Source organism: Podarcis melisellensis, assembly GCF_964234715.1.
Source record: "Podarcis melisellensis genome assembly, chromosome: 3".
NCBI lineage: Eukaryota > Metazoa > Chordata > Lepidosauria > Squamata > Lacertidae > Podarcis > Podarcis melisellensis.
Genome location: NC_138530.1, coordinates 47,886,225 through 47,905,164, shown reverse-complemented (window position 1 = coordinate 47,905,164; position 18,940 = coordinate 47,886,225). Strand labels below are relative to the sequence as shown.

At 40.7% G+C, this 18,940-nt stretch overlaps 1 protein-coding gene across 1 annotated transcript in view; it reads right to left on the bottom strand.

Moving 5' to 3' along the window:
* GALNT2 (polypeptide N-acetylgalactosaminyltransferase 2) overlaps window positions 1-18,940 on the bottom strand; it is a 68,816-nt gene that overhangs the window by 36,793 nt on the left and 13,083 nt on the right. Inside the window, exon 2 of the mRNA XM_081906879.1 lies at window positions 3,756-3,849. Coding sequence (XP_081763005.1) covers window positions 3,756-3,849 — 94 coding nt within the window. The remainder of the gene's footprint in view (window positions 1-3,755; window positions 3,850-18,940) is intronic.

The following is an 18,940-nucleotide window of genomic DNA, read 5'->3' as shown; positions in this document are numbered from 1 at the left end:
CTAATGTCATGCTTTGCTCCTATCTAGTCCTTCCCAACACTTCAGAACACGGATCAGGCAGCCTGTCTCAGATTAGACATCATCAGAAAACAGATTCAGAAGTGACAGGCCACCAATAAGGTACTCAGTGCAAAGCAGTACTGATTACATTCTCTGGTAATAGGATAGGATGTAAATGGAGGAGCCAATACTGGGAAAGTAGCCAAAGAGGAAATATTAGTTATAAAGGGTGCTTAGATTTATTCAACCTTTGTTAGTCTCAACCTTAGTTTTATTAATATTTATCACAGCTAAAATTAAAAGATTAAAGCATATTAATTACTACTTTATTAAAAAGGTCAATTGCAAGCCTTTCATTACAAAGTGTGTGGTCATAAAATGTTGGTACAATTTTTAAATGATAGTAGCATTTGCGGGCTGGGACACATTAATTCACAAAGCTGCATATAAATCTTTCTTTAAGTTGAGTGTCAAAAGAGAAGCTCAGGTTTTTATGTCCTGCATAAGCCTGCACTACTAAATTCAGTGAACTATAATCCTCATACTTTATTAACAGCAGTGAGGTCATCAAGTTTTGCAGGATTCAGAAAATTCTGTTTAAAATTTCAAAACACCGAACGTCTGTTTACCTTTTAAAACTTAATGGCTTGCAAAAGCCCATATTCTTTTCTTACTGGTTTGCGATCTTAAAAGATGAAGCTAGCACACAGAATTATCAATAGACTAAAGCCATTCCGACTGGACATTCCAGTTCAGTCACAGAAGGGACAAAGGGGCACAATAATGCTTACTGCTTCAATGCCCGGGGTCAAATTTATATGCCAAAGTGAACATAGGAAGAGAGATGAAGGACGCTCCAAGAGGCTATGATCTTTATCACCAGGTTAGTAGTAGGCATGTGTGCTTTCTATCAAAGGCTCTGCCAGAGAGATTATTTGCAGCTAACGTAAGTGCTGTCCAAGTGTCATTCTAACAACTTGATAGCCCACAGTGGGATCAGGTGGACATGCAGATATCATTCTTATGCATGCCTATTCAGCAGGGTTACTAGTCAGATAACACAGGTGTCACTCTAAACCCTTGGTAGAAGAGTAATGGGTTGGATGAAGTGATAATGAACAAAGCTCTGCTCAGGATATGGGCCTTTCCTGCCTTCATCTCTTTGCAATCTGTGTAAAGGTAAAGGTAAAGGGACCCCTGACCATTAGATCCAGTCGTGACGGACTCTGAAGTTGTGGCGCACATCTCACTTTATTGGCCGAGGGAGTTGGCGTACAGCTTCTGGGTCATGTGGCCAGCATGACTAAGCTGCTTCTGGCGAACCAGAGCAGCGCACGGAAATGCCGTTTAACTTCCCGCCGGAGTGGTACCTATTTATCTGCTTGCACTTTGACGTGCTTTTGAACTGCTAGGTTGGCAGGAGCAGGGACCGAGCAACAGGAGCTCACCCCGTCGCAGGGATTCGAACTGCCGACCTTCTGATCAGCAAATCCTAGGCTCTGTGGTTTAACCCACAGCACCACCCGCGTCCCTGCAGCCCGTGTACTCTCTGACAAAGCCATTGCTAAGAGTGACAAAACGAGGGGCTATGGCAAGAAGGGGTAACTGGGATAGCTATACAAGATGGAAATGCCTTCCGCTTGCCTAGGGAGCAGTCTGGATCCAAACCTATTTGTTAAAGTGGATTAATAAACTAGAAACAGTGCAGCAATAAATTTAAAACCGCCAGGAAATAATGTGTTAAGCAGACAGCACTTTGTACTTTAGTGTGCACTTACTAGGAAAAAACAATATTATCAAAATATGGCCTGCTTTCTAGAATAAAAATTAAGCTGGGCTACAATTTTTCAGAAGAGGAACATTTTCCAATAATTTCTCTTTTTGGGGTCCCCCTAAACTATAAGTGAAATATCATCCCCTCTTTTTTTTTCTGCCCATGAATAACATGGAGAATTTCAGGCACAACTATGGATTTAGTTTTAATATTAATTCTAATTTATTTAAAAAAGGGAGTAATAAGCTTGGCTTCTATTTCTTCCGGTCTTCTTTTTTAATCCATAGCTCAAACTGCTGGTGAAAGAAACAATACAGTCCCCCCACCCCTCTCACTCACTCAAAATAAAGAACCGAACCTTGAATCTGATACGCCATACTATTGTGCACTATTATTGTTTTAGTGTATACACATTTCACTTTCTGTGCTTTAGTACGCCCAAAGCTGTGCACTGACACAGTTTCTCACAGCTATTCCAGAACAGCCCAGAAGCCAAATATATGACTAGTGACACATTTCATTTTTCGGAGATTGCTCTTGGCAATGATGAGAATCATAGCCTAGTCAACCACAATGTCCAGAAACTTCCTAGCATTTGCTTACGCTGAAGATTGAGTTACAAGTTGCTCATTCTCTAAAACATGGTATAAAAACACTGTCATCTTGATGCTTTAAGTGTCACCCTTTAGCAAACACTGCCACTTGGGGCCTCTCCCCACAATTGCAATGACCGGGGACTTTACATATTAATGATACTGAGATTTTCAGGGGCAAAGCTTTCGTTGGAGGAAAAAACAGTTATAACAATTATCACATACAGTCGTACCTTGGGTTGGTTGCCTATAAAGACAGCATGTTTGGGAAGGTGACAAGGAAGCACAGGGCATTAGCGACTCTTTATCAGGGCAGGGCCTACGGAGTTGTACAATATCCTCCGCACACCATGCAGCAGGGCATCATTGGTGGGCCAACCAGAAAGGGAATAATTTTCCTTTGGGGATGCCACTTCTTTGTTGATCTGCTCCTTTGTTTTTAAAAACCTATGCTCTTATATATTATTATTATTATTATATTTATAAAATTTGTATACCACCCTATACCTGTAGGTCTCAGGGCAGTTCATTGTGGAATGGTAAAGGATACTTATTATCTGCCTTTTGGGACAATAAAGAGGGAGAATGGAAGCTTTTCCGCACTCCAGAATGAGAGCCGACTGTTGCGGACATGGCCGCCCTGGCTGGGAAACAGGTGAGGAGCAGGATGTTGTATGCCTTGTATGATTTTCTCTCTCTTCAGGATCTAGTTATAATAAGAAGTTGGTTACCTAAACTTCTCAATCTGGTTTCTACTTGAGGGCGAAATCATCCTGGGGATACCTGCTCCCTGTGATGAGAAGTGGAAGAGAAGTGCATGCACCCTGGGTGAAAGATGGGGGAGACTTGTTTCATGACTGGGGGGGGGGGTTGATGCAGGGTTGTTGGTTCATACTTTTTGCAATTTATACTGTTCTGATTAATTTAAAGTATCTTTATTGTTTTGATGCATTTATTGTTCTGGAGCTGGGATAGCTGAGTAGAGCATGAGACTCTTAATCTTACTCTGTCTTTACAATATATCTTTTCTGTGTATTTATATATTAAGAAGTGATGTCTTTATTTGTTAATGTTTTATTGTTGCTGTGCTTAGTTGCTGCAAAAGCAGCAAACATTAAATCAAAACGTAAAAAAACAAAATCAAATCCTATACATGCCTGCTGTAGAGTTCATGATGCTGACTCCCAAGTAAATGGATATAGGATTGCAGTCTTACAGGTTCTAACATTTTATTGTTCAGTTGTATTTATGATGACTTATCAAAACCTTAAAACACACCTGTCCCCTTCATACATATACCAAGCATATTTCCTACTCCTGCTATTAGAAGCTAATTTTCATAACTGGCCCATACTTTACTCTAAAATTAAGAAATACTGTTCAAATACCTGGAGGTAGGGTCTCGATGTTTTGCAATTTTTCGTTCCCATTATTACTGCGTTGTTCTTTGTTGTTTAATGCATTAACGTTATTTGGGTCATCCTGAGAAGACAAAAAACAGATTTGTCATTAAATTCACACTTGACAAAGTTTGTCAAGGAGAGAAATAACTACTTTACTTCCTGGAATCAATAAAATTTTAATTCAAAGTAAAGTGACAGCCTCAATTAGCAAGAGGGATTATTGAGCAATGGAGCATATATTCAGTCATTTCAGACATCCACTATATGTGGAACAAGTGAATAGTACAAGATCTATTGCCAAGGCTACCGCAAAAAATCCTTACGACGACAACAAAAACCATTTACTAGAAAACTACGTACCTTTACAGCTAACACACTGTGGCTGGCTAAAAATTATTAAATATCCAATATTCAGGAATGTGCATGACATGCAATGTGTTAAAATATATGCTGGGTAATCAGACCACTTTATCAGAACCGAACACCACAACTGGGAACCGTCACATATCTACAGCAAGTTATTTTTCCCACCTGTCTAGATTTTACTAAGCTCTGTTGTGATATTCTACTCCACGTGGGAGTTATTCGACCATGCATTAACTTTCCAAACATCTGTTTCTAATTCTGTATACTATGAAAATGAGAAAGTACCCTGTGAGTCACTCCTCCCTCCAAGCAATGACGAAATAAATGAAATAAACAGCTTCAAATTCTGAGAAATTTTAAGATGCAGGGCTTGTAACATGAGCTTGTTTTCTGTGTCATAGTTGTTTGATTTGCCATAGAAGGGATTAGACAATATGCCTTAGACTAGCTTACAATTTTATAATGTTAACAGCCAAATTCATTTCTGCGTTTTCACAGAACCAAGCACGAGGTCCTCAGCAACAGAAATTACATGGCAGTCACAGTAATCTATAAATTTCCCCCTTCTAATCGCAGGTATATACAGGTGGGGGGGGGCAGCCAGGTGCACTTGTCCTAGGCCTTGGAGGGCTAAACCGGCCGGCCGGGGGGCACCAGAGACTGGCTAGGAAGTGGGCTAGCTTGCTTCTGCATATATTATACTGAATATGAATACAGCTCAAATCAGTGGATTCATTGCTATCTTTAGCTTTAAAAATTGGGCATCCCTCCCCTCATCCCCCTATGTGCACTGCTGTACAATAAAGACAATATATTATGCTAACTTTTGTAAATCTTGTGTTTTGAAAACCAGTTCTACCCCAGTGTATTTTTAATGAGTTAACAGCAACTGGAAGAAATACCAACAAAAACCAGAAATGAGTAAATATGCCTATTTTAATGAACTTGTTGGTCCTTATTCTACATCTTGCATGTGAACTTTTCTTCAGAGTCATGCTTTCGTGTTTTGGCCTATTGATTTCCCAATAATCGAGTTTAACTCGGGTGGCCGTTAAGACTTTAAAGTTTGTGAAATATGAGCCTCTATGTAAACAAAAGCCGAGAGAGAGAGAGGGGGGGGAGAAACAGGAATACAGTGGTGCCCCGCAAGACGAACGCCTCGCAAGACGGAAAACCCGCTAGACGAAAGGGTTTTCCGTTTTGGAGGCGCTTCGCAAAATGATTTTCCCTATGGGCTTGCTTCGCAAGACGAAAATGTCTTGCGAGTTCCTGCGGTTTTTTCCCCCTTTCCCCCCCCCTTTTCCTAAGCAGCTAAGCCGCTTATCAGCTGATCCACTGATAAGCCGCTTAACAGCTGATCGCTAAAAGCCGCTAATCTGCTAAGCTGTCAATGGGCTTGCTTCGCAAGACGAAAAAACCGCTATACGAAGAGCCTCATGGAACGGATTAATTTCATCTTGCGAGGCACCACTGTATACCTATCGTCATTCTGATGGCTCTGTATTGGGGTGTTAGTTTATATCATTTTAGGAATTACTGCATTTGGTACGCACCTTTAAATTGTTGCATAAAAAGGCAACCTGTTTGAAACAGAAGGACCACAAGTTTACTCTTCCCAAATTAAAAATGTTTGTAGTTTCTTTTAAAGGTTAGATTGTATTACATTTGCAACACAGCAAGCTGTCAGTCCAAGTCAGACTGTAAATTCAGAATTCTACGCTGAATGACAGCAACTCTCCAGGGTTTCAGACAGGAATCTTTCCAAGCACAACCTGGCGATGGCAGAAATTGAACCAGCAATGTTCTGTGTTCAAATCATGTGTTTCACCACTGAGCTACAAGCCCTTCTTCAATTGGGGGTGGAGGTAGTGAGAGAACTAGAACCATGTTTTCACTATAATCCTAGCCCTGAACATCTGCATTCCTGGAAGTAGGGAGAAAATGATGGGACAGAATATTGGCTGAGGAGATGGCAGATAACTGCATAACAAAACAGGCTCCGTTTATGGTGCTATAATCCATAATTAAACGTAATTCTTACTGAACTCAATGGGACTTGGCAATACAATTGTGACAGGTTAATGCCAACATAGCTTATTTGCTAAATTTAGTTAATTTACACTCCACTTTTAGGTAGAAACACAAGGCAACTTACAGCACTATAAATTTCAAGGAATATTGCTTAGATAGAGTTAATACAGCCCCTGCTCTGATTTGCTCGTGCTGTATTTTCCCTATTGTGTTTCCCATGAAACATCTGAATGGAGAAAAAAGCCAAGCAGAGAACTACACAATCACTTCTGCTAGCTGGATATATCTTCACAGAAGTTACAGAGCCAGGGACACCGAGTGGAAAAATCAGAATTTCCAGTGGTAATAAAGAAAAGGGCACCCCCCCACCCCCACGGGGGCTTTGCCTTTTGAGATATATGACAGTTACTGCCCAAAAATCATGCACAACTGTAATTTTAAAGGAGACGATGGCAGCAGCCATTTCTCATGAACAGGCTTTAGTAAACTAAGCACAGAAGCCAATTTCTACAGACTCACGCCTGAAGCAAATATATAAAGGAAGTTATAAGTATTTAGATTAACTGACAAAGACAGCATGACGCACAAGCTTCACAGTTGAGAATAATCCCCGTCCTGCAATGTTTTATAGCAATACATTTACGTCAGCCCATGTAAAAAATGGCAGATAAAGCTAGGCAAACACTATTAGACGACTATTCAAATGTTCAGCATTGGGGGACTCAACTAATGATGCAGGAAGGTTTCTTCCACTATGCATCGACTAAGCACTTTTTGTTTCAAGACACAATACAGTTTGGTATGTTGTCTGTTGTTAACACAGTGGATTTAAAAGCAGCAAATCTATAATTTCGGTGATACCTTAGCTTTTAATTCCTATTTCTTATATTCACTACAGTCAGTGGCGTAGCGTGGGTTATCAGCACCCGGGGCAAGGCAAGTAATTTGCGCCCCCTAACCCGTGGATTTGCGCCCCCTAACCCGTGGATTTGCGCCCCCTAACCCGTGGATTTGCGCCCCCTAACCCGCGGATTTGTGCCCCCTAACCCTAACCCCCAGATGTTGCGCCCGGTGCGGCCAGCCCTCCCTGCACCCCCCCCCACTACGCCACTGACTACAGTACAAAAAGAGGAAGGTAACACTCTACATAGACAACCAAGGTACAAAATTTATTTGACCGTGTTTCTAAAATATGTCTAGATATCCTGACCAGAATTTATTTGTGCAGATCTGTAGCTCAAAACAGTCTCTCAGAAAGCCTGCAGAGTGTTTCTGAAATGTTGCAATTATTAATTACAACACCATATAAGGAGAATGCAGGGTAAGTAGAGGGCAGGGAGGAGTTGGGAAGGCTAGAATGATTTCACCCCAGCCAGCACAATCTAATCACAGTGCTTGGGAGCTTCTGTTGATGTTGCGGCTAGTAAGGTAATTCCTGCCTGTGGTCCACAAGTGGGCGACCTGTAGCATAGGGGTGCATTTATGCAGCCCCTCGTACTTCCTAAAATGGCCTATCAGAGTTCCTTCCATTTGTTTTCTCCTTGTTTTCATGGATTTTAAAAGTCTAGGTGCTTGCTCACCTGGGCTCCTAAAATATGGTGTTATTTTAATCTAAACTTAGAATAGTCAAACCTAGGAAGAGGAAACAGCTTTTTATCATATATTTTATTATATAAAAATTCAGACTAGTAATTGAATGCTGTGGGGTGAGGGGACAAAAATCAAAACAGAAAAAGTATCCCTTGGGACAGTAAATCTTCCCAGCTTGTAAGAACACAAATCTTATAAAACTAACTCATTAAAATAAAGGGAAAAGATGTTTCAGATATATTCCAAACAGCCAACACATTGTAAGAATCTCAAGCAGGGATAATTTGGAAAACATGGGAACATTTAAAAACCCTGTCAATGACTGCAAAATAAATCTTCACTTAATTATGGTCATTGTTGACCCACCATTATGTTTAGGTAGTTTAATGCAGCAAAGTTTTCAACTGAAGGTTAAAAAATTCACACTCTAATTGTTTGTATCTAAAATGAGAGTCAGCCCATATCTGTGCAATTATACACAGACAGCTGGATGAATGCTAGGTTTGCTGAGATGAATTTCTCCAGACTGTGTGGAATGTCAATTATACCTTAAGACTGGCTTCTATAAAATAATATATTCCAAGCCATTGCCATTATTCTGAATAATGCCTAGTACTTTGGTTTTACAAAAAGATTCCCAAAGGATTATTAAAATGGACACTGCATAAATTTGGAGGCATTGGACAGAATGTCATTTGCACAAGGAAAATAGTTTGTGTGTGGATGGTTTAATAAAATCCAAGAACACAATTTAAGATCTAGTGAATGGATTTATACAATTTAGGATGCTGAATACAAAACACATTTCAGTCACTAGCATGTTCTCCATCCCAAGATGTAGTAAAAGGCACAGAAAGGTAAAGTTGGATTGTGGCTTTTGGGAGGAGTGTCCCTCTGTCTACTTTAGGAAACTCCAAAATTAACTCTGCCCAGAAAGCACATATCTAAGAGAGATCTAAGTTAATTTCAGAAAGAAAACACATACCAAAAACTATGAACTAATCCAAGTAAGTTAATCAACACAAAGAGCTTTTCTATTCTAGTAAAGTTCCATAAAAGACAAGAGATATAATGCTCAAAAATGAAGAACAGAATTGCCTTCGCTACAAAAATAGTGGGACAATTTCACAGTTCCTATGAATGGGGCTCCATTTACAACAATTTACAATTGCCCCAGCTTCATTGTCCCCATCCCCCCAAATCTGCTCTGAAGGGTTGGGGCAGGGGTCAGCGGCCCACAAAGACCGTTTTACCGGCCCACGAGCCACCCCCGAACCGAGCCGAACCGCTTGGCAAGTCGCCCTTGCACTGCGCTAAACCAACACAGCGTGACCCGGGGACTCACCGAGCGGTGCCAGAAAGTGCATCTGTGCATACGCAGATATTGGAAACCGCGTCTGTGCATGTCCAGATGCCAAAAATCGCTTCTGTGCAGGTGTGATTTCCGACATCTGGGCATGTGCAGAAGCAATTTCCGGTGCCGTTGACATGCGCAGACGTGATTTCTGGCATCATGTTGCACCAGTCCGGCCCATGGACAATCTCCGTGGGAGTGATCCAGCCCATGGCTGGTAAACCTTGCCAACCCCTGGGTTGGAGGTTCCATACTGGGAGGTGGCACAGAAGGGAAGGAGAAATAGTGACAATCACTACTCCTCTCCCTCTGAGATTGGCAGCCCCCATGGATCACTAGCACTTCTGCAAATAGAAGTGCAACTCTGGATCTAAAACACTGTTTATACCAGATTAACAGGCCATTTCTGGAAAATTCAAAATGCATTGTGTAACAGTGTGACAGACATGAGAACAGCCTGGGATGTGTTGGAAGAGAAGATGCTTGCAATTTCTTAAGAGAAGCAATTTAACAGCCAAGTTTTCTACAGCCATCTGTGTGTTTTTATGTCCACTTTCCATTTGTAAATATATGCAATTTCTTTGCATTTAAGTGGTGCAATATTTAACACATTTGCTTCAAGAACAAAGTCGTACTAATAGAGTTTTCACTATGGTAGGTTTAGAAGGCTGCAGTGTGTATTTGTGTACCACTTTTCCCTTACAAGACCCCCAGACATTTAAATCAGATACAGATAGCAATTTGCGGTTTAGTGGGCCACTGAAAAAAAGAAGGGTTTGCAGTACAACCTGTCAATGTAAGCAAAACTTGACATAGTGCTGTGTTTCACTAAAAAGCAAGATACAAGTAAGACAGAGTGTCTACATCTTGCTTCCTCAACCTGGTGCCATCCAGAAGTTTTGGTCTGCAACCCCTTCAGCCCCAGCCAGCAGAGGGGGAAATGAAATGGATTATCCTGAAAGGCAACACGGTTGGATGGAGCCTAACAGGAGCACTCCATGCTCATGCTACATTTTGTTGCAGATCCCACTTGTAATGTTTGTAAAAGCAAAAATCAGGTCCAACTTCAAGAGTGGCTAGGGGAACTTATTACATCATATTGCTGATATTTCAAGCTTGCTAGTACTGAACCCAAGTTGCAACCATTATTGCCAACCTGTGCAGCACTAATACGAGCAAAGCACTTCACAATCGATATTAACTTGGAAAAGTAACTACTAGCATTTTCTGAATGTCGATACAGAAGTACCAGAACAGTATAGTGACCACAATCCAAAGGCACGCATAATGCTATGTGTGCATACTGGTGCATCTCCACCTTCCCATCCAGTCCTCCACATGCCCCTGAAATGCAACTCCTGGGACTTGGGAAACTCTCTTAAGCTACAAGTAACGGGAGAGGGATCATTTGATTCTGTTTGTGTGTAGAGAGAAGCATTTTCAACTTGCACACAGAGCCCTTTGGGTTCTGGAAAATACTTTTCTATTATGTCATGAAAATATTATTATAGGATTATAAGAAGCCAAGAACAGAATTGTTCTCATAGAAAGGGTGCTCTGAGCACATGCTAATAGAGGCTGGGGAGGGGGTCATTTTCCCTGTAGGCCCCGGAGAGCTGCAAATTCTCCAGAAATTGGCAAAACACCTCCCCTTCTTCCATAAATGAGACCCTCTGTCAAATAACAAAAAAGCTCTTCTGTTCACATTCTATGTCTGTAAGGGCACCTATAGGATTGCAACTGCTTGGCAGTCTCTGATTCTATTGCCTCTGGAGTGCAGGCATGACCAAAGTGATTTTTTGAAAATCACTGCCCCAGAGAAAAAGCGAGACACATTACACATAAAAAGCTGCTCCCATGTTTGCTTCAGCAATAGCAGTGAATACCTTTCAGCTACTTTTCACTAGTTAAACTCTCTCTCATTTGAGAGTTGACTCAGTCCTGGCTCAAGCAGTTTCCATCTGCTAAATGTGCTCTGATTCTTAATTAACACCAATATATTCAGAACCAAACACTGCTAAGAAAGCTGAAAATAACAGTCTTTGTACATAAATAAGCAAAATAAAATTCTGAGAACTGAAGCCAGGCAATAGCAATCAAGCAGGAGCCTGTCTTGTGTGGTCTTGGCCATCTAAGTGTCTTTCTGAAACCACAGATTAACAAGAAAGGGCAAGGATCTCTCATCCATGGAGGTAGAAACCTTGCAGGTAGCCAGCGGCTCACTAACAAGAGCTTGCTTTCTCCTTACAGTGCTCTGGCTAAGGAGGTTAATGTTACTTAACTACAAACAACCCTCAACTCTATCTAGTTCTATTAACATCTAACGAATTAAATACTTAAATATATTATACCATACATATCAAATTGTTGGATACAAAATAAAAAAAAATCCTTCCAGTAGCACCTTAGAGACCAACTAAGTTTGTTGTTGGTATGAGCTTTCGTGTGCATGCACACTTCTTCAGATACTGGTAGTTGGTATCTAAGGTGCTACTCAAAGGAATTTTTTTTTATTTTGTTTCAACTACAGCAGACCAACACGGCTACCTACCTGTAACTAGATTATTGGATGTTACCTGCTTCTATAAATTATAAATTTTAATAAATTAAAATGAGTAACTCTTATTTGTTTTGAATTCATTAAACATTTACCCATGCAAACATTTGCCTCTTAGAAGAGACTCTCACTGCTACTTTCCCCATGGGAAAGGGACACACACCAAGGGAATCTAGCAATCTACCTTGAAAGCCTTGCTGCACAAGGCAAAAACCGGATCCTATGCATGTTGACTGAAAAGTAAGTCCCACCAAGTTCAAATAAGCCCAAGAATACTGGTTCTATGTATCCAAACAAACTTCTGTTTGCAACACAAACACTTCCGTGCAATCTTACTGTAACATGGTGTTTTGATGACACAACCATGCCAAACCTTTATTTGCAAATCAAGAAACTCTTAGGACAAGTTTTGAAAAACGTAAGTTCAGACAGGTAAGAGACAGGCATTACAGTAGTTTGCAAAGCCCTAGAATATTGGAATGAATTATTATATACAGGGTTATAGAAGGATTATTTATAAAAATCCTTCACATTTTCTCTTATACGAAAAAAATCATTTCCCCCTAATATGAAAATAAGTAATTATAGAGATGAAAAACTCAGCTACCATCAGCCCACTGAGCTGACAAGGATATTGCAATCTCACCCATATGACATTTGTTTAGCATTGCTCAGATTTCAGTAGTCATTTGAAGCAGTCATACCTGTAATATATGGAACTATGACAGCAGCATGAGCTGAATTCTTGAGCTTCTGAGTATGCATTCCTAGATCAATACACCAAGATGAACCCAAGGATGCATATATGGTATTTAGAAGAATTGACAACATAATGACCAATAATGCGAAAAGAATAACTGTGTTAAAGACAAAAGGCATGACTGCATTGATGTTATTAGAGAGCATAGTAAGCCAGCCTAGACCTCAGAGGAGTGTTAATTTTTTTCAAGGCATGCTGAAGGTGACACACATTTGTCAAGAGAAATATTTCCTACTACATCTAGGTGCTTCACGGGCAGAGGAAACCTTAGTTAAAAACTGCCAGAATGACAGTAACAGAAGCAACTCAAGTCTACAACTGACTGAGCAACTTTAAAGGTCATGTAGCAAAAAGCAAGCTGAAGCAAGTTACAAACTGAAGTCCTAAAGTTAACCGAGAGATGCGTTAACTGTATAATATTTGTTTCTGGAAAACTTCAGTGTATCATTCTTAAAGCAAATCACACAGAAGGAACTTTGTTTCCACCGAACAGACACCAAAGCACAGGTCATTTCATGATACACACGCTATCAAGAACATTATATAATGATGAATATCTATCGGGCAACACTAACATCTGCAGCAAAACACTGCATCCTTTCTTGAACAGGCACAAGACCAAGCGCAAATCCCCGTCACCAAATAAATCTAAGTGCAGCTCAGTTAACTGCTGTTAAGTTTTGAACAAGTCAGACAAGGCCAATGCAGGAGCATAACAAAAGGTGTATTTCCGACTACATGGATTTTCAACTTTCAACAGTTCCTTCTTCTGAAAAGGGAAACTTTTGACTTATCAAAGCATAACTTATAGATAGGCTCAACTTTCTTCCCTTTTAGGTTTAAATTGGTAGGGAAGGCCATTCTTTTCTACAGAGCATTAAGAGGAACAGTTGTTTCACTCCCTACTGCTTATTTTTTAAGCCTGCAGTTTGTTAGTTCTGCTTGCTGCTGTGTCTTTATTCTGTGTTTTTGTTATGGTTTTGGTGGGTGGAAATTCTTCATCTTTATCTGTGAGGTACCCTTGTATATAATTTTTGGGTAGAAAGGCAAGATATGTTATTAAATAAATTTAATAAAATAGCACCTTGAACATGCAACAGTAGAGTTGTCAAATACAAGTCCTTGTTATCAAAAACAAGAGACGGTACATTTTAGGAAGTTCTAATCATAAAAAATAATTGCCTCAGAACAGCACAAAGCACTGTGTTATGACTACACGTGTGTCTGCTTTAAAAATAGATTCTAATTGAGTTTCCTCAGTGGTTGATTTTATTATGCTAAACAACTAAATTGCTGAAAAATCAGTAAGTAAACAGCTGCTTTTTCACAGGATTTAGAAACATCTGTTTGCTTTGATATAAACCAAGGCAGGTCCAGGGGTCTGCTGACATATACAACCCACTAAGGGAACAATGAAGTTCATCAGAGATGGCATATAAAAGCCTTAATTTGAAAACCATACTAAAGTATTAACAAGCACCGAACATTCAAGTCAAAGTAACAAAAAGTTCACTAATGAGTTGCGCCACAGTCTGACTAGACTATAATACTTTACAGTACAATCCTATGTGCACTTACCTGAGATTAAGTCCCACTGAACTCAATTAGAACAGCTTCGGAGTAAACCATCACAGAATTGATGGTTCACAGATATCCTTTTTTTCCCTTTTACTTCTATTCCCCTCAGCTATCCCTGCTCCTCCCAACACACACAAATGGCAAAATCCAACTGTTGGGGCAGGAGTAGTTTCTCCAGTCCTTTCCACTATTGCAACCCACAAAATTCATCTTGTTTATCAGGTGTTCTGCCTTCCTCTGCCGTGTGCAACTTGACTCACCTGCATCAGTCAGCTGCAAATTCATTCTACGGTGGTACCTCGGGTTACATACACTTCAGATTACAGACTCCGCTAACCCAGAAATAGTACCTCAGGTTAAGAACTTTGCTTCAGGATGAGAACAGAAATCACACGGTGGCAGCGCAAAAGCAGCGGGAGGCCCCATTAGCTATCTGGCTATAGTCCAGAATCAGAAGCAGATTGCTGACAAGACAGTTCCGTTGAGAACAATTTTAATAGCAAAAGTATGGGTTATGCATACTCAATGAAGGCACCTGAACTCACTCACATTCTCAACCTTGTGTAGTTCATTAGCCCTTTTACTTAAAAACATACAACAAAGAGGTTTCCTAAGTCTAGCAGTGGGTAGGTGGGCGGGTTCCTCAAGCAAAGCCTCTCTAAAAGAGTTTGAAGGCTGGCGAGCCTTGCTTAAAGGAAAGTGAAGAGCGATGAATACCTCCTGGGATAAGAGAACACTTTTTTTGTCAACTTGGGAAAGCAAGTTGCCTCATTCCAACAACCTCCACTGAAGCATGTACAAACAATGTAAACAACAGCAAACATGTTAAATTACGGGGGAGAAACATGGAATATATGTCTCTTGTATATAAACTGATGCACAAAGATTTAGGTACCCTGCTTCTCCAAGATGAAAAACCCTATTATGATCAGTATTAATTCTGTGCCTCATCCCATTGGGGGCTATAATCAACCAAGTCATACTGGACAAATTCAGTGGGTGGTATCCAAATAAATAGATCCACTAGCCCAAATACTTCCACTTGCACAACAGAACTTTCCCCTCTCTTCTCCCCACATGCCCCATCTACATCTGTTCTGGGGGTTCCTGCAACCGTATGGAATAGATTTGGGGAGGCCACAGGGGTGCACAGGAAGAGGACAGGGAGAAGTTCTCCCTCTAAAAGGACTTAAAGTAGCAATGGCTATTTATTTCAATGCAGTAGCTGGCTGAAAAACCCAGAAATAAGCTCATTGTACTCCCGCTGAGGTTTTGAAACAGATTCTGTAGGAATGAGGAGATAATTTTTTATTCAAAGGGTGGAAACTTATTCTCTGCAAAACAAGATTATTTCCAGGTTTAACTTTCATTCCCCCCACCCCAAACATGGTAGTCCCTTTAATGGCACTACAATAAGTAAAACACACACATCCTATATTCCACATTGCTTCCACAGCAAAAAGTTACCAGCTGGAAGGGAATAGGAACCTTCTGTTGCAAATTAATTCCTTTAGCATGCAACTGTGATTCCGCCCCCGACCCCCCAAGTTGTTCCTAGTTTGCTTTTACTCTACCTTTTCTCTCAAGAGTCCATAAATATTTGTGTCGAAGTTATTAAGCCATTAAATAAACAATCCAGTCATCATAAAATACGTTTGATAGCATGGGTGGCATTTGGCAAAGATGTGCTAGATTGAGCTTCAGAGTATTTCATTTCTTCAGCATATGAACAGGTGCTACCCAGAGAACCATTCAAACAGCTGTTAGACAGGCTTTTTTATTATTCAAGACAAAAAGAAACATGCAGTTCTCCAACCATATTCTTAACTACTGGTTTAATTATACCTTTCAATAATAAATTTGAAAAGAGAAAGATGGCAAGTTTTTGATCACATTTGGATGATTGTATCTTGGCTTAATAACCCGAGATACAAATGAGACTTGCACCTACACACGCAGCCAGTGACTTCCCTTCTCCCTTCACAGTATGAATTCAATGCAGAAGTCACCGGTTAACCACAGTTTTCTATTCCATCCAAACTGAGGAACTGTTTAACTAGCTGCTGGGAAAACAAGGCTCATTCATTCCATGGCTAATTAAGCTGAGATACAATGGTCCAAACAAGTTATCTGAGTGTTCTTTCAAAACAGAAGTATCCTAAACAATGAAGACTTGAAAGAGTAAAATCCTAAGAATTGTTTTTGAGAAATGTTAATTTTTTTTACCTGCCTTGAGTCAATGTTGTCAAACCTTTTAAAAATGCCACACAAAATCCAAAGGCTGGAAGAGACTTTGAATTACCAGGAGCATCTGACACCTGCTCTCTGCCTAGCTGTTTGGCAGGTAGGACCAGAAGCAACTGATATCCTTACGGACTGCTTTTCTGGCCTGAGAATACTCCTTTATGGTAGTTCTGCTGCTTTCCGAAGAATACATTCCAGAAGTGGCAGCGTACAACTATAGTTCCCCATAGGAGTTACTCTGGGCTTCAGTTGTGTCTCCCATGCTTTTATCATCAAAATAAAACCACCAGGAAAGGTCATCAAGGGGTAATATATCATCACTATATATTAATAATACCCAGCTGTCTTGCTTTTCCATTAAAAACTACATTTTTTGACTCCACGGAAGTTAGCAGTCATGGTAAGGAGCTTTGCAGTGGGGGGGGGAATGACATGAAAAGAAAGATTACATGCTACTCTCCCCCTGTGGACCTGATCCAGACTGTGGTAACAGACAGCTCCTTTTTGATCAAATCACACTTTTCAATCAAGGAACTCCCATGCCACATTTGGTTTGACTTTCAAACCGAAAAGGTATCATACATGAAGTCCTCCAACCTAAGGTTATGAACTTGCAACTCTGAAATGATAATTCTTAGCAAAGAATTAATTCGTACAAATGGTATTATTCTGTATTAGGCTATAAGGTTTAACAGGAGGAGCATTCCATTTACTAGAAACAAATCACAGTATAAAGAACTGAACCAGAGTGGTTGAAATGTTGAACTTGGATGAGGGAAGCCAAGGTTCAGACCACCACTTAGCCATGAAGCTTGCTGCATGGCCTTGGGCAAGTCAGAACAAGGTTACTGTGTGACCCTGGGCAAGTCACCGTTCTTAGCACAGGATGGCCAATCTCCCCAATTTCTTCTGTCTCCGCAAAAACACACCAATTCTGGCAGCAACAGCAAAAAGGGAAAGTCACCCAGCTTTAAATACAAGCCCGCTCTTAACTATTTATTTAGGTTGTAAATCGTAATTAATTAATATTGTATTTTTATACTACTGATATTCACCCTGTGACTTTATGGTGAAGGCTGGATAATGAATCCAACCATCATCATCCTACCTAGACTGCTTGGGGGAAGGACAGGATATAAATATGGCAAACAAAATAACGAAGGTTTCTACTTCTACCTAAGTGGCAAACATTTTGTATAACATTAAAATGGAAGGTTCTTATCTTAAAAGCAATTTCTTCCTAGGAATCTGCTACTGGCATTATTATGAAACCATGAAGGTCATCAAACAATAATAGACATGGTTGCATAACTACTGTTCCTTAACTTTACCATCCACTTCAGGGCAGAGAAGTGGAGGTTAGAAAGATATGAGGCCAACTCTCCATTGCAAAAAAAACAACAACAGGAAGTCCTTCTCATCCCACAACTGCTAGAAGCAAACACTGCACTTGCACACTTCCCCTTGAGTCTATGGAGGAATAATCTCAACAGTAGAGAGCAGCACATGCACTAGTCTACTAGGGCAAAGGTTGTACCCAATTCTCTACCCACCTTCCATCTCCTGTGATCACTCTGAGGCCACCTAGGCACTGAAGTGATCAAGCTGGGGGAGGGATTCAGATTCATCTCAGACTCTTCCCATCCTCTGTCCAATTCTGCCTCCTCCAACTTCTGTAATCTCCTTTCACTGAAATGACTGTGTAAAAGAGGCTTGGGCCTGGAACATGCCTTCCCCATTCAACTTGAGAGTCCCTTGCCCTTGCAATTCTTTTCCCCCAAAGGAAAAAAGATTTACGGATTCCCACATTAGTTTTAGAGCAGCCATGTACAATACATCGATCGTAAGCTCGCGGTCAACCGCCAGGTTGTTTGGGTTCTTTCTGGTCGATCAGGGGGCCTAGCAGCTGCTGCCGCTATCAGTCTCCACAGCAATACAAGCCTGAGCAGTATGAGGGCACCGGGAGATAGAGGGAGGCGTGAGGGAGCTGAGGAGAGGTCTGTGCGCTGCTGCTGGAGGAGGAGAGGCAGGCTTAGCATGACTTTCCCAATGGGGAAGGGAGTGGCTGAGCTGGGGAGGGGTCTGCGTCCACATCAGCTGTGAGGCTCCCTTTGAGGGGGTGGGGAGAGAGAGACTAGGAAGGGAAAGAGAGAGAGAGCGAGACAAGCTAGCTCCTCAGGTCTGTGCAAACTAGTATACAAATATAGTTTGACTTTTCTCACTTGTTTAGTTACTTCTCCATCCAGTAACTATCTGGATCTGTCATAATGATATCCAGACATAACTACTGTATCTGTGAAATAAAGATCCATTTATTTATTTATTTATTTACCTTAAATGACTTTGGAGGGTGGTAGATCACTGCCAGTTTTTGATACTTGTTGGCAGATCGCAGGCAACTCGAGGTTGAACATGCCTGGTTTTAGACTATGTACCAAACTGGATAAAGGCTCTGATGAAACTACTGCTGAGATTTTCAAAAGCAGCTGCAGAGTTCTCTACTACAATGCGAAATCTTCTTGCCAGCCTTGAAGCAATAGGGTTTCTCTAAAAGAAACTGGGGTTGCTTCCCCCGTAAACCTGTCAATGGATTACTGTTGAGCATTAAAGGCGCTGCACATGTTTGTTCTTTCTACTAAATAGGAGATGAGGATTGAGAAGAGGCAGACTACACATAATTTAATGCTACA